This window comes from Alligator sinensis, unplaced genomic scaffold (genome assembly GCF_000455745.1).
Source record: "Alligator sinensis unplaced genomic scaffold, ASM45574v1 scaffold881_1, whole genome shotgun sequence".
NCBI lineage: Eukaryota > Metazoa > Chordata > Crocodylia > Alligatoridae > Alligator > Alligator sinensis.
The window spans coordinates 1,354,286-1,378,671 of record NW_005842346.1 but is presented as its reverse complement, the minus strand read 5'-3'; the positions used below and the strand labels follow the sequence as shown (position 1 = coordinate 1,378,671).

Below are 24,386 nucleotides of genomic sequence, written 5' to 3'. Positions count from 1 at the left end.
GAAAGATCTAAAGTGGGTCCAAAAATAGAATTGGAAGCCAGCCACAGAAACTGGAACAGATAACAATTGAAGCATATTGCAGCACCACCTGGTGTTTAACAGGAAATGGTGCATTTCCAGGTTAATCAATGATGACCACTGGGAAATATATCAGAAAAGGTAAATGACTGTGGTTACACACAGAAAAAATATTTTTGAAGTACAAAGAAATGTACTAGAACCACATATTTCTAGTGGTAGATATTACTACCTTTGTTTTAAAATCCAGGCATATTAAGACCCATTATTTAGGACTCCTATGAGAAATTTTTGTTTAGGTCTATAATGGTAATGATTATAGCTCTGTTTAATGACACTAATTTGCTAAAGCCAAAAGTGTGCATGGAAGTGGTAGCTCTTTCTCTAGGGAGTTTGTAGTCTAACAGACAGTTATGGAAAGGCAAATTATACTGTAGTATCCTGAAGGAAGAAATGATTGTATATGCAGGGTGACACACTAGAGACTAACCTATTCAGAGGCATGAACTTTCATAGGCAACAACATACTTTGTCAGATGTTATGAACGGACTGGAAGAAAAGTTTTTATATAGAAAGGAAAGGGACAGGGGGAGGGGGCACTGCTAAGAGATGTAATTAGTAGGTTCAGTAGAAAAAGCTGAACTAAACAAGGTGGATCACACCAAGTTGGATGGAGTTGCAGCCACTCTGAAGGGTAGTAGGATTCAGAATGACCTGGCTAAACTAGAGAAATGGTCTGAAATCAATCAAATGAGGTTCAACAAAGACAAGTGCAAAGTCCTGCACTTGGGAGAAAATAATTGCATGCACAAGAACAGATTACAGAATGACTGGCTAGCCTTGGCCTGCAGCACTGCAGAGAAGGATCTAGGGGTTACAATGGACCATAAGTTGATTACGAGCTAACTGTGTGCTTTTGTTACCAAACAAACAAACCAAAAAAAGCTAACAGCATATTAGGTTGTAGGTATGGGAGTATCTTGCAAATCAAGGGAAGTGAGTTTTACACTCTACTCAGCACTGGTGAGGCTTCACGTGGAGTACTGTACAAAATATGTGAACCCACCCTTTAAGAAAGTTATGGACAAACTGAAAAGAGTCCAGTGTAGGGTGACAAAAGTAATTAGAGGCCTGGGAAACATGACTTATGAAAGAGGCTGAAAGAACTATGATTATTCAGTCCAGAGAAGAGGAATATGATAAAAGTTTTTAAATACTTGAATAACCTAGTCATTATAAAGTGGATGGAGATAGCCTTTTTTCTGTGGCAGTGGGAGACAGCATTAGGACCAATGACTTCAAATTTCACAAGGAGAAATTTAGGTGTGAGATTAGGAGGAACTTTCTGACTCTGAAAGTGGTCAAACATTGGAACAGGCTACCTAGAGAAGCTGTGGAATCTCTATCCCTGGAAATGTTCAAGATCAAGTTAGACAAACACTTGGCTGGGATGGTTTTGTCAGGGATGATTCTGCCCTAAACAGGGGGCTGGACTAGTTCCTTCTAGTCCTATTGGCTGCCTATACACATGCTCAGGGATGGGGGAGGCACATTTTCATTACAGTGGTTCGCAGACAGTCACTCTAATTAAAATGGCTTACCGTTTCATGTATTAAGCCCCTGGGCATTTTAAAATGGCCATGAAGCACTTTATCTGAAGTTAACGTGATGAGTTTCAGATAAAGCACCCTTCAGTCATCTTAAAACACATGGGGGCTTAATACACGTGACAGTGAAGTAATGCTAGAGTGTTCTAATTAGAACAAAATTAATTGTGTCTGCTCCAACACATTCTAATTAGCGCACAAATGAGCACATGTATAGACAGCCATTGTGTCCAAGTGCCCAAACAGAAGGATTCTGCCATGGAGTTGGTATTGCAGCAAGGGAGAGCTAGGTCTAAGTCTGGCCCTGTTGATTTGTGTGGTTCTGGTTTATTGTACATGTAGAACACTGTGTTGTAAAGCCCCAAGGGTGTAGGACCCCATTAGAGATTGTAACAAATCTTGGCTGTAGATGACTGATCTAACAGCGCACTTCAGATGAATGCTGATGGCCTAGAGGTAGCTGTAGCAGGCACTTTGTTTCCAGTAAATGTTGTGGTGATATGGCCATTAGTTTCACAGTGCTATCTAAGGAAATTAATTTGCTGGGTCAAGAAACAGTTTGGGCGGAAATTGTTAAAGTCCTGGTGGAATTTCTCTAGAGATAATATCCAATGTATCCACATGATTATTCATAAATTGTAGAGTTGGAAGGGACCCCAAAGGATCATCGTGTCTGACCCCTTGCCCCAGGCAGGAAAAGGACCAAGGTCAGATGACCCCATCCAGATGCCTATCTAGCTTCCTCTTAAAGACCTCCAAGTTAGGTGTTAGTACCACCTTCGTGGCAGCCTGTTCCAGATTCTGCCCACCCTTACTGTGAAAAAATTCTTCCTAATGTCTAACCTGAATCTATTCTCCACTAGTTTGTACCCATTATTCCTAGTGGGGGCCCTGGTAAATAGTGCATCTCCAACTCTCTGTTGTCTTCCCTTGATACACTTATAGGCTGCTACAGGGCCTCCCCTCAGACATCTCTTGTGGTGGCTGAAGAGATCTCGATCCCCCAGCTTCCCATCATAGGGTCTTTGATGAGGCCACTAATCATGAGAGTGGCCCTCCTCTGGACCCTCTCCAGATTCTCCGCATCCCTCTTGAAGTGTGGTGCCCAGAACTGGACGCAGTACTCCAACTGCAGCCTGACCAGTGCCGCATAGGGAGGGAGCATCACCTCCCTTGATCTGTTGGTCATGCATCTGCTAATGCACGATAAGGTGCGATTGGCTTTGTTGATGGCTTAGTTACACTGCTGGCTCATGTTCATCTTGGAGTCATCTATGAGCCCAAGATCCCTTTCAGCCACTGAGCTGCTGAGGAGGTCATCCCCCAACCTATAGGTGTGCTGGGGATTCCTCCTCCCTAGGTGGAATACCTTGCATTTGTCTTTGTTGAACTGCATCCTGTTTTGTTCTGCCCATTGATCCAACCTGTCCAGATCAGCCTGTATCTGCTCCCTGTCCTCCGGTGTGTGAACTTTGCCCCATAACTTGGTGTCATCTGTGAACTTGGACACGGTGCTCTCCACACTCTCGTCCAAATTGCTGATGAAGATATTAAATAACACTGGTCCAAGAACCAACCCCTGCAGGATCCCACTGCCCACCTCTTTCAGGGTCAAAAATGACCCATCCACCTGGTCACAAGGCTCTCTGCCTTGAGCGGGTGGGTGTGGCCTCTGGGTGCGGTCCCTAAGCCAGTTTGCCACCCACCTGACTATGTAAGCGTCCACCCCGCAGCCTGCTAGCTTCCTTATGAGAACAGGATGCAAAACTGTATCAAAGGCCTTCTTAAAGTCCAAGTAGATGACATCTGCCTTGGGTCCAGTGTCAAAGCAGTGTGTTACCTGGTCATAAAAGGCTATAAGGTTTGTCAGGCAGGATCTACCTGTGACAAACCCATGCTGGTTTCCTTTCAGCATCATTTCCTCTGCTGGGCCTTCACAAATGTGCTCTTTAATGATTTTTTCCAGTGTTTTCCCAAGGATAGTGGTAAGACTGACTGGCCTGAAGTTACCCAGCTCATCCCTTCTCCCCTTCTTAAAAATGGGCACCATGCTGGCCCTTTTCCAGTCCTCAGGGACCTGGCCAGAGCACCATGAGTGCTCAAACAGCTGTGCCAACAGCTGAGCTATGACACTGGCCAATTCCTTCAGCACCCGATTAAGATGTCATCAAACCTGTTAGTCTCTAGGTGCCATTCTTTCCTACCTTCTGTCTGACTTCAAACTAACAGGCCTAACCATCTCTGGTTTTATGTATTTTTTTTTCACATTCTTACCAGATCTATGAAGCTATAAAATTAATCTGCTAACTTTCCAGTGTTTAACATTCTCTCTTCTTCATGAGAGAATGCCTAAGCACCTAATTCTTTGGGAAGAGAAACCATGGGCTGTGTATTAGGGCTGTGCGAAGCTTTGGTCCCTGATTTGATTTGGCGGAGATTTGGCCCAATTTGGTGGCCAAATCTCCAAATCCAAATCAAATCAAAGGACCCTTTAATCTCTCTGAATCGAATTGGAACACTCCAAGTCGATTTGGAGATTCGGACATAGAGAAAGCTTTAAATGTTTTTTCTACGTATCTCTAGGTAGCAGGAGCTCGTGAACACTGTGATGCTGGGGCACATGGAGTGTCCCACAGAAGCATCTGGGGGGCTCCCCTGTGTACTTGGCAGCAGACCCAGAAGCACTTCTGGTCCACTTCCAAGTCTGCTGGAGAACCTCCCTCCCCCCACCCTCCACGTCCACCCAGCTCAGTGACTGGTGCCTCCTGGGTCGGGGGAGGGCACCCAGGGTCCCCCTGCAGCCAATTGCCGAGCCAGGGAGGTGCAGTGGGACCCACCAGTGCACTCCTTGGCAGACCCGGAAGTGGACCCAAAGTACTTCCAGTCCACTTCCGAGTTCTCTGTTGAGCATATGGAGGGCCCGCCAACTCTCCTGTGGGACACTCCATGCACCCCAGCATTGCAGCGATCATGAGCCATGCTTGTACCTCAAGGTATGTAGAAAAAACTTTTAAAGCTGTGTCTGTCTCCAAATCGCTGAATGTCCGAATCAGCGTCAAACCTTCAGATTTGGATTTGGCTGAATCAAATCAGGGACAGTGATCCAAATCAATGAACTGAATCATTGTACTTGATTCAAGCTGAATCCAAATCCAAATCGGATAGGGCCTGCTTCGCACACCCCTACTGTGTATCTGTGTTGAATGGGTCCTGTCCTATTCATGCATGAAATGTTCTTAATTCCCATGATTTTGTTTCTTAATACACAAGAAGGATAGAAGCACATTTTTTAAAATGTCTCCTTATTTTGAACCCATAAAAGGGGCTAGTTGTGAGAAGCAAGTGTTTATTTTGTGGCTGTTTTCAGTCCATAGGTCCTACCAGCTTTTACTTTCAATACCTATCCCTTATTCATGCATACACTTTTTATCCATAGACTCTCCCCACCCCACCCCCACCATACATTAGCAGGGATGTGTCTTGGTCTCTGTTTCACAGATGGAAAAGGCAAGGCATAGAAAGGTGAGGCATTTTGCCCTTTTCAACCAGCCAGAGAGGTGGAAAAAAGTGGCTTTCTTGAGGCCAAACCAGTTGCCCTCGTGCCATTTAACTATGTCACCTCATAATTATACTTTGGATTTATGCTATAAACAGAGTTTCCATTCCATAGTTAGAGCAGCCTTGACATTCCTTACTAAATAAATATCATGTGAAACACACCATCCACCTGAAATCCAGCTGCTCTGAGGTGGACCATGACACTAAATTGGATACAACAACAGAAACCACCCCTTAGCCCTTTCTAAAAAGAACCTTTGAGACAATGCAAATGAGACAGGTCCTCTGACTCCTGAATCTCAACTGATTTTAGTACTGTTTTCTTGTGCTACATATATTTTTAACATATTTGACTTTCGTGGTTCATAATAATAAAAAGCAACCATACATCATCTTCTAAAAAATAAAAATCAACATATTTGTATTTTCCCTTCAGAATCAATATTCTAGGGATGCAGCCAATGGCCAGCCCATTTGAAAACGAGTATTTTAATGGCCTTTGTGAAAGAGTGCGTGATGGAAATACTAAGACATATTACCGCAAGCCGTGGAATGTTGCTGTACTTAATTATGATGTAAGTCTTTCTGTAAAAATGAGGATGTGTTCAACTGAGTTTTGACAGCCCCTTGGGAAGGTGAACATTTCCTTTAAATTAAGCAGTAACAAGTCTTCTGTAGCAAGCTCAAGGCAGAATCCAGATGGGAGAAGGTTATATTATTGTTTGCATTAATAACAGTGCGTGGAGACCCCAGGTGAATTCCCATTGAGTTCAGTGCTATGTCTATGCATACTAAGTGACAGTATGTCACTTAGTTTCCTAATAGTATGTCCTAAGTTTCTTCCACAAATTTACAGTCTAAACAGATGAAACAGACAACAGATGGGAAGAAGGGTGTATGATTAACTCTATTTTATGGATGGGGAATTGAGGCACTGCAAGAGTAAATGACTTTCTCAGGGTCACACACACAAATCTCTAGCAAAATCAGGGACTGCATCCAAATTTTCTAAGTCCCCCTTAGGTTCCTTAACCACAGAATTATCTTTTCTGTCAATATAATTAGAAGAGTTAAAACTTCTAGAGATTCAGGCTAGGATTCTCAAACTTATATGGAAGATTTGGATTTCAAAGTCCCATTAACTTCAGAGATTTTAGAAATCTTTGCCTCTGTGATTTAATGAGAATTACTATCTTTATTTAAAGTTTTCTGCACCTACACAAGCAGAAGATCGCTTAGAGGTAAACTTTGAACATTTCAATAAGGAAGTCTTGAAAATAATAAAAGTTGCCTGTTCTTCTAACTATTCCAAAAGAAACAGTTTAATAACTAAGTAGCTATAAGATATGAATCCACTTTCCCCTTGGAGTATCATATTGCTATTACCACTGAAAAAAATAAAGAGAAGACAAGTGCCTCTGCTCTCAAAGGCTTCAGATGTAAAGTCAGCCTTCTCTAAAGAGATCCAGAGCCACCAACACTTTTTCCTGCATTATATTCTGTTGCAATATTGGTGTGGTTATTGTATAAATCAAATTAATATAATTTATGGTGCAGATTGTGTCCTGAGATTGAACTACTCAGTGGAAAGTTACCTCAGGTCCATTGTAAACTGTCATTGACTTCAGTGGAACTATGACAATTTTAAAACAGCAGAGAACTACCTCAAAATGAGTAAATCTGGCAAAGTATTACCAGGAGGGTAGGTATTTGTTCTAGCAGTTTGTTGCCAAAATTGTATCATTTGCTAAAACACTACCATGCTCTAAATATTTATTTAGTAATAAAAACATTTTAAGAAGCTGTAGACCTATGATCAAAGAAAACAAAATAAGAATTCTGCTTCATTTCAGAGGTTAAAGACCCCTTAGTATCTCCTGTCTGCATTCCAGAAGGAAGCTGCTGTTAATTATCTCCTAAATATAATGGGACTGTTGACATATCCAAATTACTTTCCTGGTGCTACAGACAGAGACTTTGCACCCACTAAAACAAAAAGAAAACAACAGTCATTGCAGGTTTCTTTTTATTTTTTTAACAGGCTGATCCACGTATTAGTGTAAAACTCATAGTCCATAAATTATGCAGGAAAGGATTTATTGGGGTGTTATCTTTTATTAGACTGCTATGTAGTTGGGATAGAGTTAGACAAGCTTTCCAGTGCAAGGGGCCTGATGAAGATATGCCATGTCTAACTCTGTCCCAACTACATAGTTGGTACAATAAACAGTATCACCATAAGAAAAACTTTGCCGTTCGCATTAGAGCTATGTGAAAATGAATTAACTTACTAAACTAAAAATCTTTTAAATTGGCTACTTGAAATAAAGTAATCCACTTATTTTTTGCTGCTGACTAATGCTTATTTTATGAAATGTTAGATGTATTAAAAGCCATTTCCAGAGACTGGGAAAAGAGAATTAAAAAGAGAAAAATCATAACAACTGCCAAATTTGTGACTCAAGGGTAAATTCTTATGCAGTTGTGTGAAACTTGGTGCAATATTTTTCTAAATTTCATGAATCATGTGTTCACCATAAGCATGATATGTAATTCCACATTATGTTGTCAGAGTAAAATCCAAGCGCTTCCTTCCACTTTGGAGAATTTTGGCCAAGTGTTTCAAGTGACTAGTGATCTGGTGGATGTGTGAACAACTTGAAGCCACTTAAAAGAATCTACTTTTCATAGACTGTTTGGCATTTTCTTTAATACTAAATCCCCTTTAAAGCACGTATATTTGAACATAAACATTGAAGCACTCAAAAATCATGAACTACGGATAAAAATTATTCATCCTTTCATTTTGAGAAGCCCATGCTTCAGGGGTTTTTTCTTGTTTTGTAGAGGAGTCAAAGCCAAGGTGCAATTGAAAAAACTGTCCAGGAAAATAAATGAATTCTGAATTTTTTTTTTCCTACCAAAATCCTAAATATTTAAGTTAAAAAATGTTGCTTTGTACCCTCTGGCTGCCTCATGCTCTGATTTTCCTTTATAGACTAGGCTTCCATTTGGACCTATATCCCTGTGATGCTCTAAAGTCTCCCCTTATGATGAGGGTAGGTGGTTTCACCATGGAAGTCCCTGGCCACAGTGAGCCATAATAGATATAATCAGGATAAGGAACACAGCCTAGAAAGAAGGCCTGGCACATGAGAGGATAAAAATATAACTCCTGCTGGGCACTGGAGCCAGAATAGGAATCAAACACTTTGGCTAAGTACAGACATTCAAAAAGCCTGAGCCTAAACTGATTCAATCTTTGCAGGTTAGTCTAACCTGCATAGATTGAACTGGCAAGCACGTTAATGGACATTCATTATTGATTCTAAAAATGAGGCCACATGTCTACAGTGGCTCAGGCCAGAATCCATGGGGCGCTAATGTGAGCCCTCCTTTCCCTTTGTCAGTGCTGAGCTGGGGGGGGGGGAGGGCATGGCCAGGCCCTGGCAGGCCTGAGTATGACTAGGGAGGGGTTTAACCCCCCACCCTAGCCTGCAGGGACCTCAGCTGTGGTGTGCCTGGAGGGGAAGGAGAGAAGCAGCTCTTGCCAGGCTTTTTGGTGGGCGGGGGAGAGCATGGCCAGACCCTGCCCCTGGCTCTGGCACCAAAGGGTTGATGCCCCCACCCTCACCCCGTGGCTGGGGAGGGGAGGAGGAGGAGAAAGGGGGAGAACCTTGCTCACCACGGGGGTTAGGTGACAGCCCTACCAGCCTGGGTATGGGAAGCTGGGAGCAAACTGGACATACAGTTCTAGTGGTCCCAGCCCGAGCCACAGCCCACTGGGAAGGGCCCTGCCCCTGCAGCCTGTTCCAGCCAAGCCCCTCTACACCCACCCTCAGCAGTGCCATAAGCCCACCCAGCGCCACCCACGCCGCGACCCCAGCTGGAAGGGGCAAAGGGGTGGGGGGGGGGGGGGGCTGTCAAGGTGTCCCAGGGAGCACAAGTCTCTTCCTGGTGGGGGGGTGCACTGTGGGTGGCAGCAGGGCGGACAGAGCTGCCACGGCCTGTGCAGGATGAGCAGTGGTGGCAGCAACACTGGGAGGGGTGACTATGGGGGCTAAAGTGAATTTAGGGGTGATCATAGCTCCCCAAACCCACCTAGCACTGCTGTCACTTAGCCCCTGCCACCCCTGTAGCCACCTCTCCCAGCCCCACCACCGCTACCAATCACCCCACGCAGGCTGTGGCAGCTATGCCTGCCCCACTCCTACCCTCAGAGAAGCTCCCCCACCAGGAAGAGGCTTGAGCTCCCCAGGACCCCGTGATTGGGGCTGCTGCCTGTCAGGGTCCCCCTGCCCTTGCCACTCCAGTGGCAGGGTAGGGGGTGTGGCCAGGTGAAGGTGATGGGGAGGGGGTTTCTTCCCCCTCTCTCCCCTGTTCCACTGGGGACTCCAGCCAGGCACAGCAGCCCCTGTCAGGGAGTGCTCAGCCTGCATGGGGGTGAGTGGCAGAGGCGGTGGCCAAGGCTGGCAGACCCTGGCTGCAGTCCCCCGGTGGGAGAAATGAGGGAGCGGGGAATAAACCCCTTCCCTGGGAGCCATGCCTGGTCAGCATCTGGCCATGCCCCCGCTCCTGGTGCTAGAGTGGCAAGACAAGAGGGGCCCTGAGGGGCTGCTCTGCCCCAGCCAGGCAGACCCTAGCTGGGGTCCTTCGGGGGGTGAGGGGAGAGGAGGGAGGGGAGAATAAACTTGCTCCCTGCCCCCTTTGTCTTAGAGGGCCATGCCAGGCTGGCATCTAGCCATGGCACTGCCCCTGCCCTGGATAAAGAGCAGAGGGGCAGGGCCAGCCCTGCTCTTTGGAGCAGACAGCACAGCCCAGGTAAGAGCTGCAAAGCATGCTGGTATGCTGGGGGACTCTGATTTCACTTGAACCAGGAAGGGGTCTGGGACAGAAGTTTCATAAACCGGCTTGACTTCAGTTAAATCTGATACTACATTCAGCCAGGCTTATCTTAAACCAGTTTCTGCACACTGAACTTCTGTTCTGTTATAGGTTTAAACCAGTTTCTGATCACTTAAACTGTTTTGTATGTAACTTCTGTCTGAGTTTCAGGCATTTATTTTTTCAATGAGAAACTGAAATATTCCAAGGAGAGCACAGTCTTCAGGAGAAACTTCATTATACTGAAAAAGATAATTGTCTATCTCAACAATTATAGATAGAACATTTTTATCAATCATCATTAATATTTTGGGGGAATGATAATGCTGATCAATACACATGTTTTTTCTGTTGCCTTTGGATTTAATGTTATTCTGTTTGCTAAAGGTTGGATCCAAATGACATACAAACACATGAATTCCTCTTCTGTGTTCCCAGCAGCACCGGTTGTGTATAGAATATTTTTAATAATATTAGTAATAAGATTTAAATAAACAAATCATACAATATTAGTACCCAATGGTGACAAGTTTCAAGTTTTTGTGTTTCTGTAAAAATAATTCTGTCTTTTTGTACTCTCTAAGACAAGAGCAGACAAGAGTTTCACAACTGAGTCCTACCATGATCGAGTAGAGGTGTTCAAAGAGGTTCTCAAAACAAAACAAGAATATTTTGAGTATGGAATGGTTTTGAAATTGAAACCTACAGAAAAAACAAAAGAAGCTTTGAATTTTTCTAGTGGCTACAAATATTCTGCGGAAGAAAGTTTTCATTCTATCCTGCATTATGACCAAGAAAGGGTAAGCTCAATAGAATCTAGCCCACAGAGCCAGGGATGGTCTTCACCCTTGCCCTGGACAAGCAGTGTGATTGGGTAGGATTTTGTCTGTACTGCAGCAGATGGGGAGAAATAGGGGTAGGTCAGAATCATCAGCTCACCTCAGAACCAAACCAGGTTGATCTGGCCTGCCACTGAAAACGTTTGCCACCACTGGAACAAAGATTAATGTGCCACAGGAATATAGGAAGTCTTGTCTTCCATGCTGTTCAGAATGCTTACTGCTTTCCCAGCACATGAGAATGAAAATATGTTGGCAATTACAAGGATGTCGGACCCTGGGAACAAGGATTAGCTGTTCTTTCACTCTGTTCCTGGTTGCTGGGAGCAGAGCAAAGGGAGGATCCAGGCAAATCCACCTACTTCTCAGACCAAGGACCCCATTTCAGGAAGTGGGTAGAGGGCTTTGCCCTGCTGTGCCAGTCCCCGACCTACCTGGCACTCCTTGTTCTGGGGAAGCATGGAGAGCATTGCCTTGCTATTCACCTCCCCAGCCAGACAGGGAGGGGAGCATACCATGGTTCATTCTGCAAGAAAGTTTCTCTTGTAAGGTAGATCTTCCAGGTTGACACCAGATGGAGCATGTTTCCCCCAAGAGAAATTGAATGGATATGTGTACACTTGTCATTTTTTCCAGCAGAGCACCAATCCTGGTAAAAATGTAACACCTGTATGTGGCTCTAAATGCCCCTATCTTTCAGTTTTGAGAGAGACAACACATAGATCTTTGCTTAGGTTGTGATATGAGTTTTCTCGTTAGGGATAGCAGCAGCATAAGTTATGATCATGGTAATAAATATATCTGATAGTAAAGCTAAAGTAGAATGTGCAGTTCACATGATTTGCATTGTTTTCCATAGAAGGAATGTTGGCCTAATTTGTGCCCATTACATGATTTATGTTAAATTGAGCCACATGCTTCATTTAAGAACAGCAAGGAACTAGAAGCTTATAAGAGGAAGGTTTTAATCCTGTTCCTTGTTGTAGCTAGTGGCCAAAATCCAACTGACATTAGTGGTGAGAAAAACAGATCCCATTATCTGGTAAACTAGCTTGAACTATTTCTGTATGTTGAAAAATTGTCAGGAAAGGATTTTAGAGAGGCAGTATGGAAACACAAGAAAAGAAAAGGCAGTTGGTATCAGGAAACAGAGGGACACAAAAGACCTAATTTGCTGAAATCAGGAAGTGGAGAGTTTTGCAAAAATGGAAAATAACTAAAGTTATCTTGTTACTACTTCCATTTAAATTTTAGGTGAAGTTTTAGGAGACTTCTTATTATGTCTAATCAAGGTTGTCCATCATGTCCTAAAATGCTATATTATTAAGACTAGTTCTGAATATCTTTTTAAATAAAATATGTCTGATTGCATCTTTTATACTATACCCCCCGAATGGATTATTAATCTCTTGTTTTCTCGTTGCTCATGAATTCAGAACCAAACCTTTCTGCTTGTAAAAGGAAAAGTACAACTAGGAAGATTTCAAATGCGTAGTCGTGATGTTCGTCTAACAGATGCTTTCCTTGATGATTTAAATTTTCTGCCAGTTGAATATGACAAAGGGGAATATTTTAGATTTCTAGAAAATTATGGAACTCACTACGCTGTCTCTGGGACTGTGGGAGGAAAATATGAACTCGTATATGTGTTGGATAATTATGCCATGAATTTAAAAGGTATGCATTTTATTGCTCTATCTGTAACACATTGATCAGGAATAGTTAGGCTTTCAGTCCTGTAAAGTAATGTGTGAAAGACAAACCCTTGTGTTTGGCTGGAGCCTGACTGAGGTCACGGAGCAGTGTGAGAGCCAGGAATCTTCCTATATTGTGCATTTCATTGCAAGTGTAGTACTTTAGTCAATCATTTTCAAAATAAAGCCCTGATCCCAAACTAATATCTGTTACACCACAATATTCACTGGTATCATGGAGTCACTCCAGAATTAAATGTCTTTCATTAAGATTTGGATCTGGCCTCATTAACTTTACAGCTATATTTTTAAGATGATCCAATGGAAATCAATAATCTGTGAAAATATTTTATTTTAAAACTATTTAAGGAACTAGTAGTAGATTGGAGGCCGTGTTGTCTGGCTCAGAAAGAATCCCACATTTTAATACTGGATGAGCCTTACTTGGGCAACTTGTCAATTGATTTCCTTGTGCCCATTACCCAGAATGGATGTAAGATGATATAAATGATATAGATGATATAAGTGGGAAAATTAAGAGCCTGACTGAAACCATATACAACACTGAAGTATGGTGAACTATTTTCAATACCTTTACATTAATGTTGGAGCCTTCCTTACCGGCTAAGTACAGACAGTCAAAAAGCCTGAGGCTGAATCAATTTAGTCTTTGTAGGTTAGTCTAAACTACAGAGATTAAACTGAGAAACAACTAGACACACATTTACTTGTGATTCAGGAGATGCAGCCACATGCCTGCAGTGGCTCAGGCCAGAATCCAGGGGCACTAGAGCACAGCTCCCTGGTACATAGCCCGCATGAGCTGTGTGTTCACTTCCTCTTCCTGGTGCCCCCAAGGTCTCTGGGATTTGCTGTCCAGACTCACAATAGCAGGACTCTTCCTGCTACCAGAAACAGGCAGGGCCTGCTTTCAGGTGCCTCTGGGACTTGTAATCCACAGTCACAGCCAGCAATCCCTGCCCCCCTGCTCCTGCAACCCTTGTCTGCTGGAGCAGACAGAACAGCCCAGCCCAGGGCTAGAATGTATGCTGGGATGCTGAGAGACAGTGATTTAACTTAAACCAGGGCAGACATTGCATAAACCAGTTTGACCCAAATCAGTTAAGTATGATACTAAATTCAACCAGATTTATTTTAAACCAGTTTCAACCATTTTTAAACTAGTTTATGTGCACTGAACTTATGTTCTGTTACAGGTTTAAACCAATTTCTGGCCACTTAAAGCAGTTTATGTGTAACTTCTGTCTAGCCACAGGGTTTAAAATACAAACATAGTAACTTCATCTTTCCTCACATGCAGGTCTGAGATGTGTGTTTTTGTGATAAATAAAGGCAAAAATAATCCAAATCTTACTTATACTATGATGGGCTTTACACAGGAAAGAGATCTCAGAGTCAATGTGGACAATTTGCTAGAAACAACAGTGCAGTGCTCAGCAGCCATCAGCAAAGCAAACAAAATGTTAAGAATTATTAAGGGAATTGTGAACAAAATGGAAGTTGTCATTATACTCCTTTATAAATTCATAGTTTGTCCATACCTTGAATACTCTGTCCAAGTCCCCATATCTCAAAAATGATATAGAAGAACTACAGAAGGTACATAGCAGGGCAAGGCTGATTAGTGGTATGGAGGGGCTTACATATGAAGAGAGACTGAAGAGACTAGGCCTGTTCATCTTAGAAAAGAGATATGTGAGGAAGACATGATAAGGGTTTACAAAATACTAAATGGTGAAGAAAAAGTAAATAGGAGTGTTTTATTTGCTATCTTTCACAATACAAGAACTAGGGGACAAAATGAAACTAGTAGCTCATTTGCTAAAATTAACAAATTGAATTTCTTTCTCATACAGCTCATAATTAAAGTGTAGAATTCATCCCCACCAGAAGCTGCAGAAGTTGACAATTTAGCCAGATTCAAAATGAGACTGAACAAATTCTGGGAGGAAAGGTGAATCAGTAGCTACTGAGCATGGGAATTAAGAGTACAGCCTATGAATCAGAACTTTCTAGACCCTAAATGCTGGAGGCTACAAGTGAGAGAGGAACAATTGCAAAATCCCTAGTCATACCCAGGTCACTCTCTGCCACTGTGTGATATGATACTGGGCCAAATGGACCCATGATCTGACTCAGTAAATGGCAGTTCTTATGTTCTTAACTGATTGTTCTGATATAAACTGGGGGAAAAAAAGTAATGCTCATGAAAATACTGAAGATCATGGGGAAAGAAAATTGAAGTGCCAATTTTAGTATAAGAAATAAGCAAAAGGCAAGGATATTCTGATATTGTGTTTACTTTCTAGGTAAGTCTAGAGACTAAAAAGTATGAGGAAAATGCCCATTGACAGCTGTGGTGCAAGATCAGATCAATGATTTCAGATGAACTGAAAAGAATAGATGGAAATGATGGAATAAATCAAGGGTGCCAAACTCACCAGGCCCTCCAGGCTGATATGGGGTCAATTCACAGGCTGGGATCAGTGTCAAAGAACTGACCCCACATGCTGGATCCAGGGTGTGGGACTGGTCTGGACTAGGCACGTGGCATGCCTCTCTGACCAGTTTCGCACCACAGGTGCCCCCCCTGGACTGGCCCCATATACCACATGTGTCTCAAACCAGTCCTGTGCCCTGCCTGCATCATGTGCAAGGCCAATCCAATATATACCAAATGCAGAATATAGGCTTATGCCAAGATATAGCACCACAGACCAGATAATAGAGCTCTACAGACTGAATCTGGCCTGCAAAACAGATTTTTGACACTCGTGTAATAGATGAGTGGAATTACATGAACTTTATGGTATAAAAGAGGAGCCTTTTCCAGGATCAGCTTGGTTAAGACTGGGTGATATGGGAAGGAACAGATTGAGAGGTTTGAGAGAGAGAATACATATAAAATAAATACTGATAAACTGTAGTGAAAGAAGCAATTACCCAGAGCAAAGAAAGAAATGTTTGGAAATCCTTCCAAAAAGAAATGTTATAGGTAGCAGGAAACACCAGTTGTTTAAGAAGCTGAAAGTAAAGAAAGGGAAATAGAAATCAGTCCACAGATAATTCCAATTTTCCTGATTGCCATACAGCAGCCGACTCCTATGTCACAATGTAGCCACTCAAGGGACGTGAAGTGCACTGAATACATGGTGAGGGAGAGGAAATAGGAGGGAAGGAGGAAGCAAAACTTTTCAACAGTGTTGAAATTTAGCCTCCAAGAGGAAAACACACATGAATTAGTTTTGCCTTTCAGTTATTAAAAAAACAAAGGTGACTTTTCCTTCATTGATCTCCTCATTAACTCCATTTGCAGGCATCCGTGTAGAAGATGTAAAGAAATGTCTTGGCTATCATTTAGATACCAGTTTAGTATCAAAAGATTTGGATTACCAATTAAAAATTAAAGGTGGTAAATGTGAAAACATCACCATAACTTCAACATGTAAGTATATCTTTATTTTGTACCTGCCCCAAGCTGAAAAGTCTTTTCCTTAAAGGAAGATTATATTGACTTTTTCTCCTTTTTTGAAGCTGCCAGGGGCCTTGGACAGACATGAATACTTGTACTGCTACAAGTACGAGCATTACAAAATGAAGCATTACAAAGCTGCCACAACGGCGTGCTTTCCAGCCAAGGGGGTTGCTCCTCTGCTCCCCGCCACACCTCTGCCCCTCATGGAAACCTGTCTATGAACCCAGTCACTGACAGCCTGTCCTCTCCATCAGGAAAGCTGCCAGCAATCAGTGGGCAGTGGTGAGTGGTTGCCAACCCGTGGTTGGCGCTTGCCACCCCCCACCACCAGCAGTGTCGGCCGCATTTGTGGGAGCTACCCACTCACTGCCGCCAGGCTGCTGCAGCTGGCGCAGCCATGCCATGCCCCCCCAGCCACCAGGGGCACACACCGTTCATATCTGTAGTGCTGTGGGGGTGCACATCTGTGCACCCACTTTCTGCAGCACTACAAGGGTATATGTAGCACTATAAATGTAATGTCTGTCCACAGTCTAGTGTCTCAGTTTAATATAGTATTCACAAAAAGCAGAGAAAGAAAGATTCACTCCCAAGCACAGGAGAAGCAGATATTGCAGGCTTTCCACAGTACCCTGTTCCAGCACCTCAAACCTTAACTGCAAGATCCCTGCCAATCTAAGCGTTGTATTTCTCTCAACCACATCAGATAATACACTGACTACTCAAATAACAAGTGCTCTGCCAATTGCTGTGGGATTTGGTATATACCCTCAGTTGTACCATATATTTCCCTTTCTTCTATTTTTTATTTTAAGCAGCTGTGACATTTACAAGATTATGTTTTTTTTCTCCACTATCAGGGAATTATCAAAGAATTGAAATGATCACTAATATCTCTTAATACATTGATAGGGCCTTCCATCTTTTCATTTACAGGGAGATGGGCTAACAGGGCTAGGATGCAATCACCTGTGCATCAATGAACCTTAAACATCTAGTATTTTCTCTGTCATTTTGCAGTGGAGAAAAAACATGATGCAGTGATTGATGATGTCCTTTCTTTTGTTGATGGAGGGAAGATTGATTTTTCAGTTAAGATAAAAGAAATGCTACTGAGAGGAGCCCAAGTGGTTGATATACAGGATTACCTGCAGTGGGCCACCTCACTGGTGGATGCTCCAGTGGTGATACAACAGAGGGTAAGGAGATTTCTTCTAGGCTGAATACATTACAAAATCTTCATCTTAAACCATCTGTGGCAGATTTTAGCCCTTTTTTCAGGCAAGTGGTCTAAAATTTTGTAGGAAAAAAAGATTTAGATATAATTGTAGGAAAAAAATATTATGGGCTTTTTTTTCTCCACAGCCATCTCCAATCCATACGCTTGTTCCAGTTAAGATGAGAGATGCACATACGAAGAAACAAAATTTGGAAAGAGCAATTGAGGACTATGTGACTGAACATAGTGTGTGCAAATGCAAGCCTTGCCAAAATGGTGGCACCTTGGTGGTGATAGACGGAGAGTGCATCTGTATGTGCTCCAGCTATTTTAAGGGAATTGCCTGCCAGATTGCCAAAGGAAAAGAAAGTGAAGGTTAGTAGATAGTGGAGCACCATGTTCTCAGCAGATATAAATTGGCATGCAATAGAGTGCTTTGAAAGTCTGGATTTTACCTAAATGATATGAGACACTGCCCTTAAATCCTTTTTTAGATATCACAGAACATTCTTATACATGCTTCTGACCTATTTAGCTGGGTATAAGACATAGAAGTTAATTTTAGCCAGTGAGTTTTTCATGATAAATTATGAAGGTATGAGATTCATTACAGGTCTTCGTTTCACCTACATCCACTAGTGCACCTTGTAAAGGCATCCACAAATTCACTTACACTGAAATAATTGAGGTGAATAACATTTTGGAGAAGCAATTCCATAGAACCAGGGCAGTGATCCAGGTTCTGGTAAGAGTCCCTTTTTCATGTTACTAACTGGGTTTACCTCTGTTCCTCTGCAAAAGCCTGGTGCTTGCATATGCTTAAGTTTTATGGGGCATATGTAGACAAAATGGGGGGGGCCCTAAATTGAAGCAGTGGGTTTTAAAAAACACTGCTTCAATTTAGGCCTAATTAAACCCCCATGTGATGCACACACCCCACTGACTTACCTACCTCTCTGGAGGGGAGGGCAAGCTACCAGCAGGCAGAGTGGTCCCTGGGCTGCAGGGGGGCTGGTGCTTCCCTCCATGGTAGCGGTGCCTCCACCCCGGCGCTGCGCGCCCCCCCCCCCCCCCCGCCAGGCAGCACCCAGCTTGGGCAGTCCTGGTGGGCACTGGAGCCGTGGAAGGAAGCACCAGGCCCCCACGCAGCTCAGGCAGGCACACAGTGCGTGGGTGGGGAGATCAGGTTTGCCACTTTTCTTGGGTGGAGTTGTTTTTTCCGGGCTGCCGCCAGGCTGCTTACAAGGCTTCCTGCAGAGCCCCTGAACCGCACAGAGCCCCTGAGCCGCACTTAGCTGTAAGGTCATCAAACTACACCCCAAGTCATTTAAGGTGCATTACGCTGTCAAATTTCCTACAGCGGCTGGAATTAATGTGCAATATGCCACCATGTGCAAACACCAACACCATTAAAGCGGTACAAAAGCATTTAGACCACTTTAAAGTGTCGTGCACACACGCCTCTTGTTTCATCTACACACGGCCATGATGACCAATTTATTGCATCTCTGTTTCATGGAGTCTCTACTCTGCCCCAGCCCAGCTGCCAGTTTTCTTGATTCCCTATTCACACATGAACAGCATTCCCTCTAAGCTGCATGGCATGCGCGGCCATGCAGGTATGCCCAGTGTATGAGGTACTCCGGTATGAGTGTGCCTGCGCAGCCACGCAGGCCATGCAGCTTAGAGGGAACACTGCACATGAGAGAGCAGAGAAAAACAAACTTCCCCTGACGTTCTACCACACCTGTAACACTTTTGCCACACCATGTTTTTCTGTTCCATTTTGCCAAACACTCAAGAACTGCATAATTAAGCACATAGCCTCAGCATTTGCAATCAAGTAGCAATTGCAAGGACAAATACAAATCCAGAAGGAATCATATCTGTTTATATGAAGGCATTATTTACGCTGGGTTTTAGCTATTGGTATAGCTGCACCAGCATAGAGTCCCAACACAGACACAAGTTACATCAGTGCTGTATGGTTTCAACAGTACAGCTTACCCAGTTTTAAAGTATGCTACTCTGTGCCAGTGGGAATCAAGCTGCACTGGTATAAATGGGATCTATATTAGGGAGTTGTACTGCTGTCGCTACACTAGTGGCTCGGTGTTTTTAACTGGTGTGCGCAATAGTAGCGCATGATATCAATGGTGCTCTGCCAGTTTGCAATAGGGTAAGAGTGGCCAGTCTGTGGCACACTCCTACAAGTTGCATGGAGACCATCTCTATGTGAGATGCAAAAGATCAGGGAGAGGACAGGGGACAAAAAACAGATTAGCAGATTGGGCAGAGGAAGGGGATCAGAGAGGCACTCAGGGAAGGCACAAGGTTTAATTTCTGGCATACCTGCCAAAGTTGCCCCCTCCCCCACTGCAATAGGGTGGACATGGAGTCCAATGGAGAAAAAGAACCTGAAGCAAAAATGATGATTTGCTAAATGTAGTTTTACCATGAAAAGTGACTGTGTGAAAACAGCACTTTCATATGCTGTGTTATGGTAGCCAGGTGTTTAATGAACAAGTGTCCCAAGTGGGGCTCAGACTGTAATGTTTAGGCATCTAAATAGAGAGCTATGCTTTTGGATCATTGGCCTCATGGGTGTTCAGAGTCAACTCAATGTATGCATGTATGGGAGAAAGGAAGGCAGTGACAATCATTTGGTTCTGGAGAGTCACCAGAGCCGGAGATGAATTCTGCTCTATCTTATGCATCATTAACATAGTTTACTACTACATTCCAATTAGTTACACCTGTGCAGAACTAATTCAGGTTTGGTTTCCTATGACAGCTAAGCAAGTCACTAATGGAGGCTGGAGCTGCTGGACTCCCTGGTCCCCCTGCGTGCGAGGAGAACATAGTCGAACGCGTCAATGTAATAATCCCGACCCGGGCCCTGGAGGCAAGCAATGCGAAGGTGAAAGTATCGAAACAAGCTTCTGTGCTGAAGAACTATAGTCGTACCAGTTTAAAAATAGGTTAGTAGGCTCTGTGTGATAGAACTATAATTGCTGGCTCTTAAGCCCCTTAACTAACATATGGGGCCTTGAAAGTTTGATTCTCTCAGGAGGAGTTATTGATGCTCTGAATGTATATTCTTCCATTCAAACAACAGGCAGTTTCCTTCTTTCCAGCTGGCTGGCTGACCCTAGGAAGCTGGTTTCCCTCCTCCATCTCAATGCCACCCTCACAACTGCTGTGCTCCCTTTCTTCTTCCTTACAATACTTTCTGCATTAAATGTACCACTTGTCCCAGCATCCTTCAGCTCCTGTGCTCATAATCAGGTCCATGGGAACCTCTCCACCAACATGGCTTAGCTTCTGATCAGCCTTGTCCACTATTGTTTTCGGCAGAGGCTTCCTATAGTTTCCAATTGGCACTGTATAGGGGGGCATTTAATTGCTCTTTCAACTTAAAGGAAGTAGAATTGCTGTGATGTACGCACTTGCCTATCAGGAAAAGAATCTTCAAAAACTAGCAAAATTGTAAAAAAAAATCTATGGTTCTCCAATCCATAATATAAACTGTACAAATTGGCCCTAAATGAGCTGGTAACAGTCAGTGGAGAATAGATTTCATAGACGTTAGGGCTGGAAGGGACCTCAGAAAATCGAGTTCAGCCCCCTGCCTCAGGAGCAGGAAACCAGCTAGGGTCAAAGGATCCCAGCAAGATACACGTCCAAACGCTTCTTAAAGGAGTCCAGAGTAGGTGCTTGCACCACCTCTGGAGGGAGCCTATTCCAGGCCTTGGGGGCTTGGAAATTTTTCCTTGGGGGCAGTAAAGAAATTTTTCCTTATGTCCAGCCTAAAATGGTCTTGGAGGAGTTTGTGACAGTTGGTTCTTGTCATCCCATGGGGCACTCTGGTGAACAGATGTTCCCCCAGATCCTGATGCACAACCCTGATGTACTTATAGGCTGCCACCAGGTGTTCCCTGAGCCTGTGCTTTTCCAGGCTGAAGAGTCCCATGGCTTTCAGCATCTTTTCATAAGGCCTATTCTCCTGCCCTCTGATCATGCACATGGCTCTCCTCTGGACTCTCTCAAGCTTCTCCACATCCTTCCTGAATTGTGGAGCTGAGAATTGGATGCAGTACTCCAGCTGTGGTCTCACCAAGGCCAAGTACAACAGGAGGATGACATCCTGAGATTTACTTAAGAAGCATCTATGGATGCAAGCCAGAGTTTGGTTTGCTTTACCAGCTGTGACATCGCATTGGTGGCTCATGCTCATCTTGTGGTCAATCATGACCTCCAAGCCCTTTCGGCCTTGGTGCTAGCGAGCATAGCACTGCCGAGCCTATAAGCATGATGCAGGTTTTTTTTCCCAAGGTGGAGTACCTTGCATTTGTCAGTATTGAAAGTCATCAGGTTTGTATCTGCCCACTTTTTCAGCCTATCCAAATCACCCTGCATCACCAGTCTATCCTCCAGAGTGGACGCTTTACCCCAAAGTTTGGTGTCATTGGCGGATTTGGCCAGTCCACTTCTGACACCTGTATCTACATCGTTGATAAAGACGTTGAAGAGAACAGGTCCAAGGACGGAGCCTTGGGGGACACCACTGGTCACGGAGTGCCATGATGATTCGCTTCCATCGACCACCACTCTCTGCGTTCGGCCTCAGAGCCAATTCTCCAGCCATTGGACTGTGATGTAGCTGACACCACAGTTGGCCAATTTTTACAAGAGGAGATCAGGGGACACCAGATCAAAGGCTTTTTTGAAGTCCAGATATATGACGTCAATCTCTTCTCCCTTGCCCAGGTGATATGTCCCCTGGTCATAGAAAGAGATGAGATTGGTCAGGCAAGACCTACCTACAACAAACCCATGCTGGCTGTCCCTCAGGATGCTGACATTAGCCAGCTTGTCAAGAATGGACTCTGATTTTTTCCAGAATCTTACCAGGGACTGAGGTCAAGCTGATTGGCCTGTAGTTCCCTGGATCTACTTTCCTCCCTTTCTTGAAGATGGGCACCACATTGGCCTTCTTCCAATCTTCAGGTACTTCACCTGAGTGCCAAGAGTTTTTTAAAATCTTGGCCAGTGGTTGGGCTAAGACTCCTGCCAGCTCCTTAAGTACTCTGGGGTGCAGTCTGTCAGGACCTGCTGATTTGAAGGTGTCCAGCCTCTTGAGGTGTTCCTTTACAAGGTCTACACCAATGCTGGGTATAATTTCACCCTCACCCTGGCTGTCCCTCAGCTTGCTAGGCAAGGCGGACCCTTGAAGTTGATGAAAAACCAATACAAAGTTACCCATTAAGCAGATTAGCTTTTTCCTGGGAGTCGGTTGTCTGTTGTCCCATTTGGTTTAGCAGGGGTCCAATGTTACCTTTGCTTTTCTTCCGACTCCTCACATATCTAAAAAAGGACTTTTTATTGTCCTTGATACGTGTAGTCAGGTGGGCTAGGAGAAGTGTCCATGGGCAAAGGCAGCCAAACTGTTTCCTGTGCTAAGACTGTTTCCACCACCTCCGAACTGCAGTGTAAGGTGACTTCATAGACATTAGGGCTGGAAGGGACCTCAAGAGATCATTGGGTCCAGCCCCTGCCCAAAGGGCAGGAAGTCAGTTGGGACCAATGACCCCAGCAAAGTGAGCATCCAAACATTTCTTGAACATATCCAGAGTAGGTGCTTGCACCACTTCTGCAGGGAGTCTATTCCAGGCTCTGGAGACTTGGACAATAAACAAGTATTTTCTTATGTCCAATCTAAAACAGTCTTCCAGCAGTCTGTGATTGTTTGACTTTGTTATGGAAGGGACATGTTAGTTTCAAGGTGTAAGCAGGCCTTGGAAAGAAACAGTCATGTCTAAAGGGAGCCCAGGGTGTGCCAGTCATCCACTAGTGCAAGGATTTATGCCAGTGGTGTAAATTAGTAGTTGCAAGGAGACACGCTGACCTGAACTGGGGAGCAACAATCTGCTTCATTTATCACCTTGTCTCCTCTCCGTCTAAGCGATCTTAAATCACTAGCATCACAAGATCTGCTTTATTTATTCCCTCAGTTCACCACTGGCCAGGGAAATAACAGTAATGAAGGTAAATGTTATGCACAATCTACCTATTCAGGGGTGGTTTCTACTGCATTTCTGTTTAATTAAAAGGTAAAATGCATTTAAGGCTGGAAATGTCAGAAGTGCTGAGTACCCATGATTTTAGCTGCAGTCAGTGCAAGTACTAGGTGTCCAGATCTTCTGAAACTCAGTTCTTATTTCCATTATTCAATTAGAAACTTAGTTGAGGCACCTTTAGACCATGTTCCTGATAATTCAGACCAATATTAACCCACTTGAAAGATAGAGCTATATAGGTATATTATCCATTTATATTATAAATGCTACATAAAGTTATGCTAATATTAGCATATTAATAGTCGTCATCTGCAAGAAATGACCTAATGTTCTTTCTTTTGAAAGGTGATTGCTATGAAAACAATACTCAGATGTGCACAAACTCGAAACTACAAATGTTGCATCCAGCTGGCAGAGAAGGCAGCAAAGAACTATCCAGATGTGTGCTTCAGGAGTGCCTGCAGCTTGAATGATTTGTAATCAAAACCAAATAAGATAAAATAAACATGTTTAAGGATACAACCTGGTATAATCTGAGTTCAATGTTTTTTTACTTTTTTAAATATATTTTTCTCTAGCGTTGGAATAGATACTGCCTGATTTTCCCAAAGCAGAGGCAGAGTGACTTCCATCCTTTACAGTCTTTTGTGTTTATATTGACCTACTGTTTCCTTAGGCCAAAGCTGTCCGACTTGCAGCCAGTGGGCCACATGCAGCTCGAGGGTTTAATGCGTAGCTCTTACCTGCCTACAACATGCCCCATCATTCTGGCTGCTCCTGCAGCTGGGATCTCTAGGTTCTCCCTCCCTCCCTCACCTTTGCTTTCCTGCTCCTGCCCAGGGGCAAGGCAGCACAGTCCATGACACCAGGGGAGGCCTTGGCTTGGTGCAACAAGGGCACTGAGGAAGGGAGCCACCCAAATCTGTGGTGCAGGAAATTGCTGCCCACCTGCACACTGGAACAGCTGCCTGTTTGCAGTGCCATGAGTTC

General features: G+C 43.8%; 1 protein-coding gene across 1 annotated transcript in view; it reads left to right on the top strand.

The window, feature by feature from the left end:
• The window catches only part of C9 (complement C9), a 35,818-nt gene extending 11,720 nt beyond the window's left edge, over positions 1-24,098 (top strand). Inside the window, exons 5-12 of the mRNA XM_006028946.3 lie at positions 5,621-5,759; positions 10,653-10,868; positions 12,344-12,584; positions 15,939-16,067; positions 17,118-17,296; positions 17,463-17,691; positions 20,111-20,297; positions 23,742-24,098. Of these exons, the coding sequence (XP_006029008.1) occupies positions 5,621-5,759; positions 10,653-10,868; positions 12,344-12,584; positions 15,939-16,067; positions 17,118-17,296; positions 17,463-17,691; positions 20,111-20,277 (1,300 nt within the window). The 3' untranslated portion in view covers positions 20,278-20,297; positions 23,742-24,098. The remainder of the gene's footprint in view (positions 1-5,620; positions 5,760-10,652; positions 10,869-12,343; positions 12,585-15,938; positions 16,068-17,117; positions 17,297-17,462; positions 17,692-20,110; positions 20,298-23,741) is intronic.
• Positions 24,099-24,386: the final 288 nt, after the last annotated feature.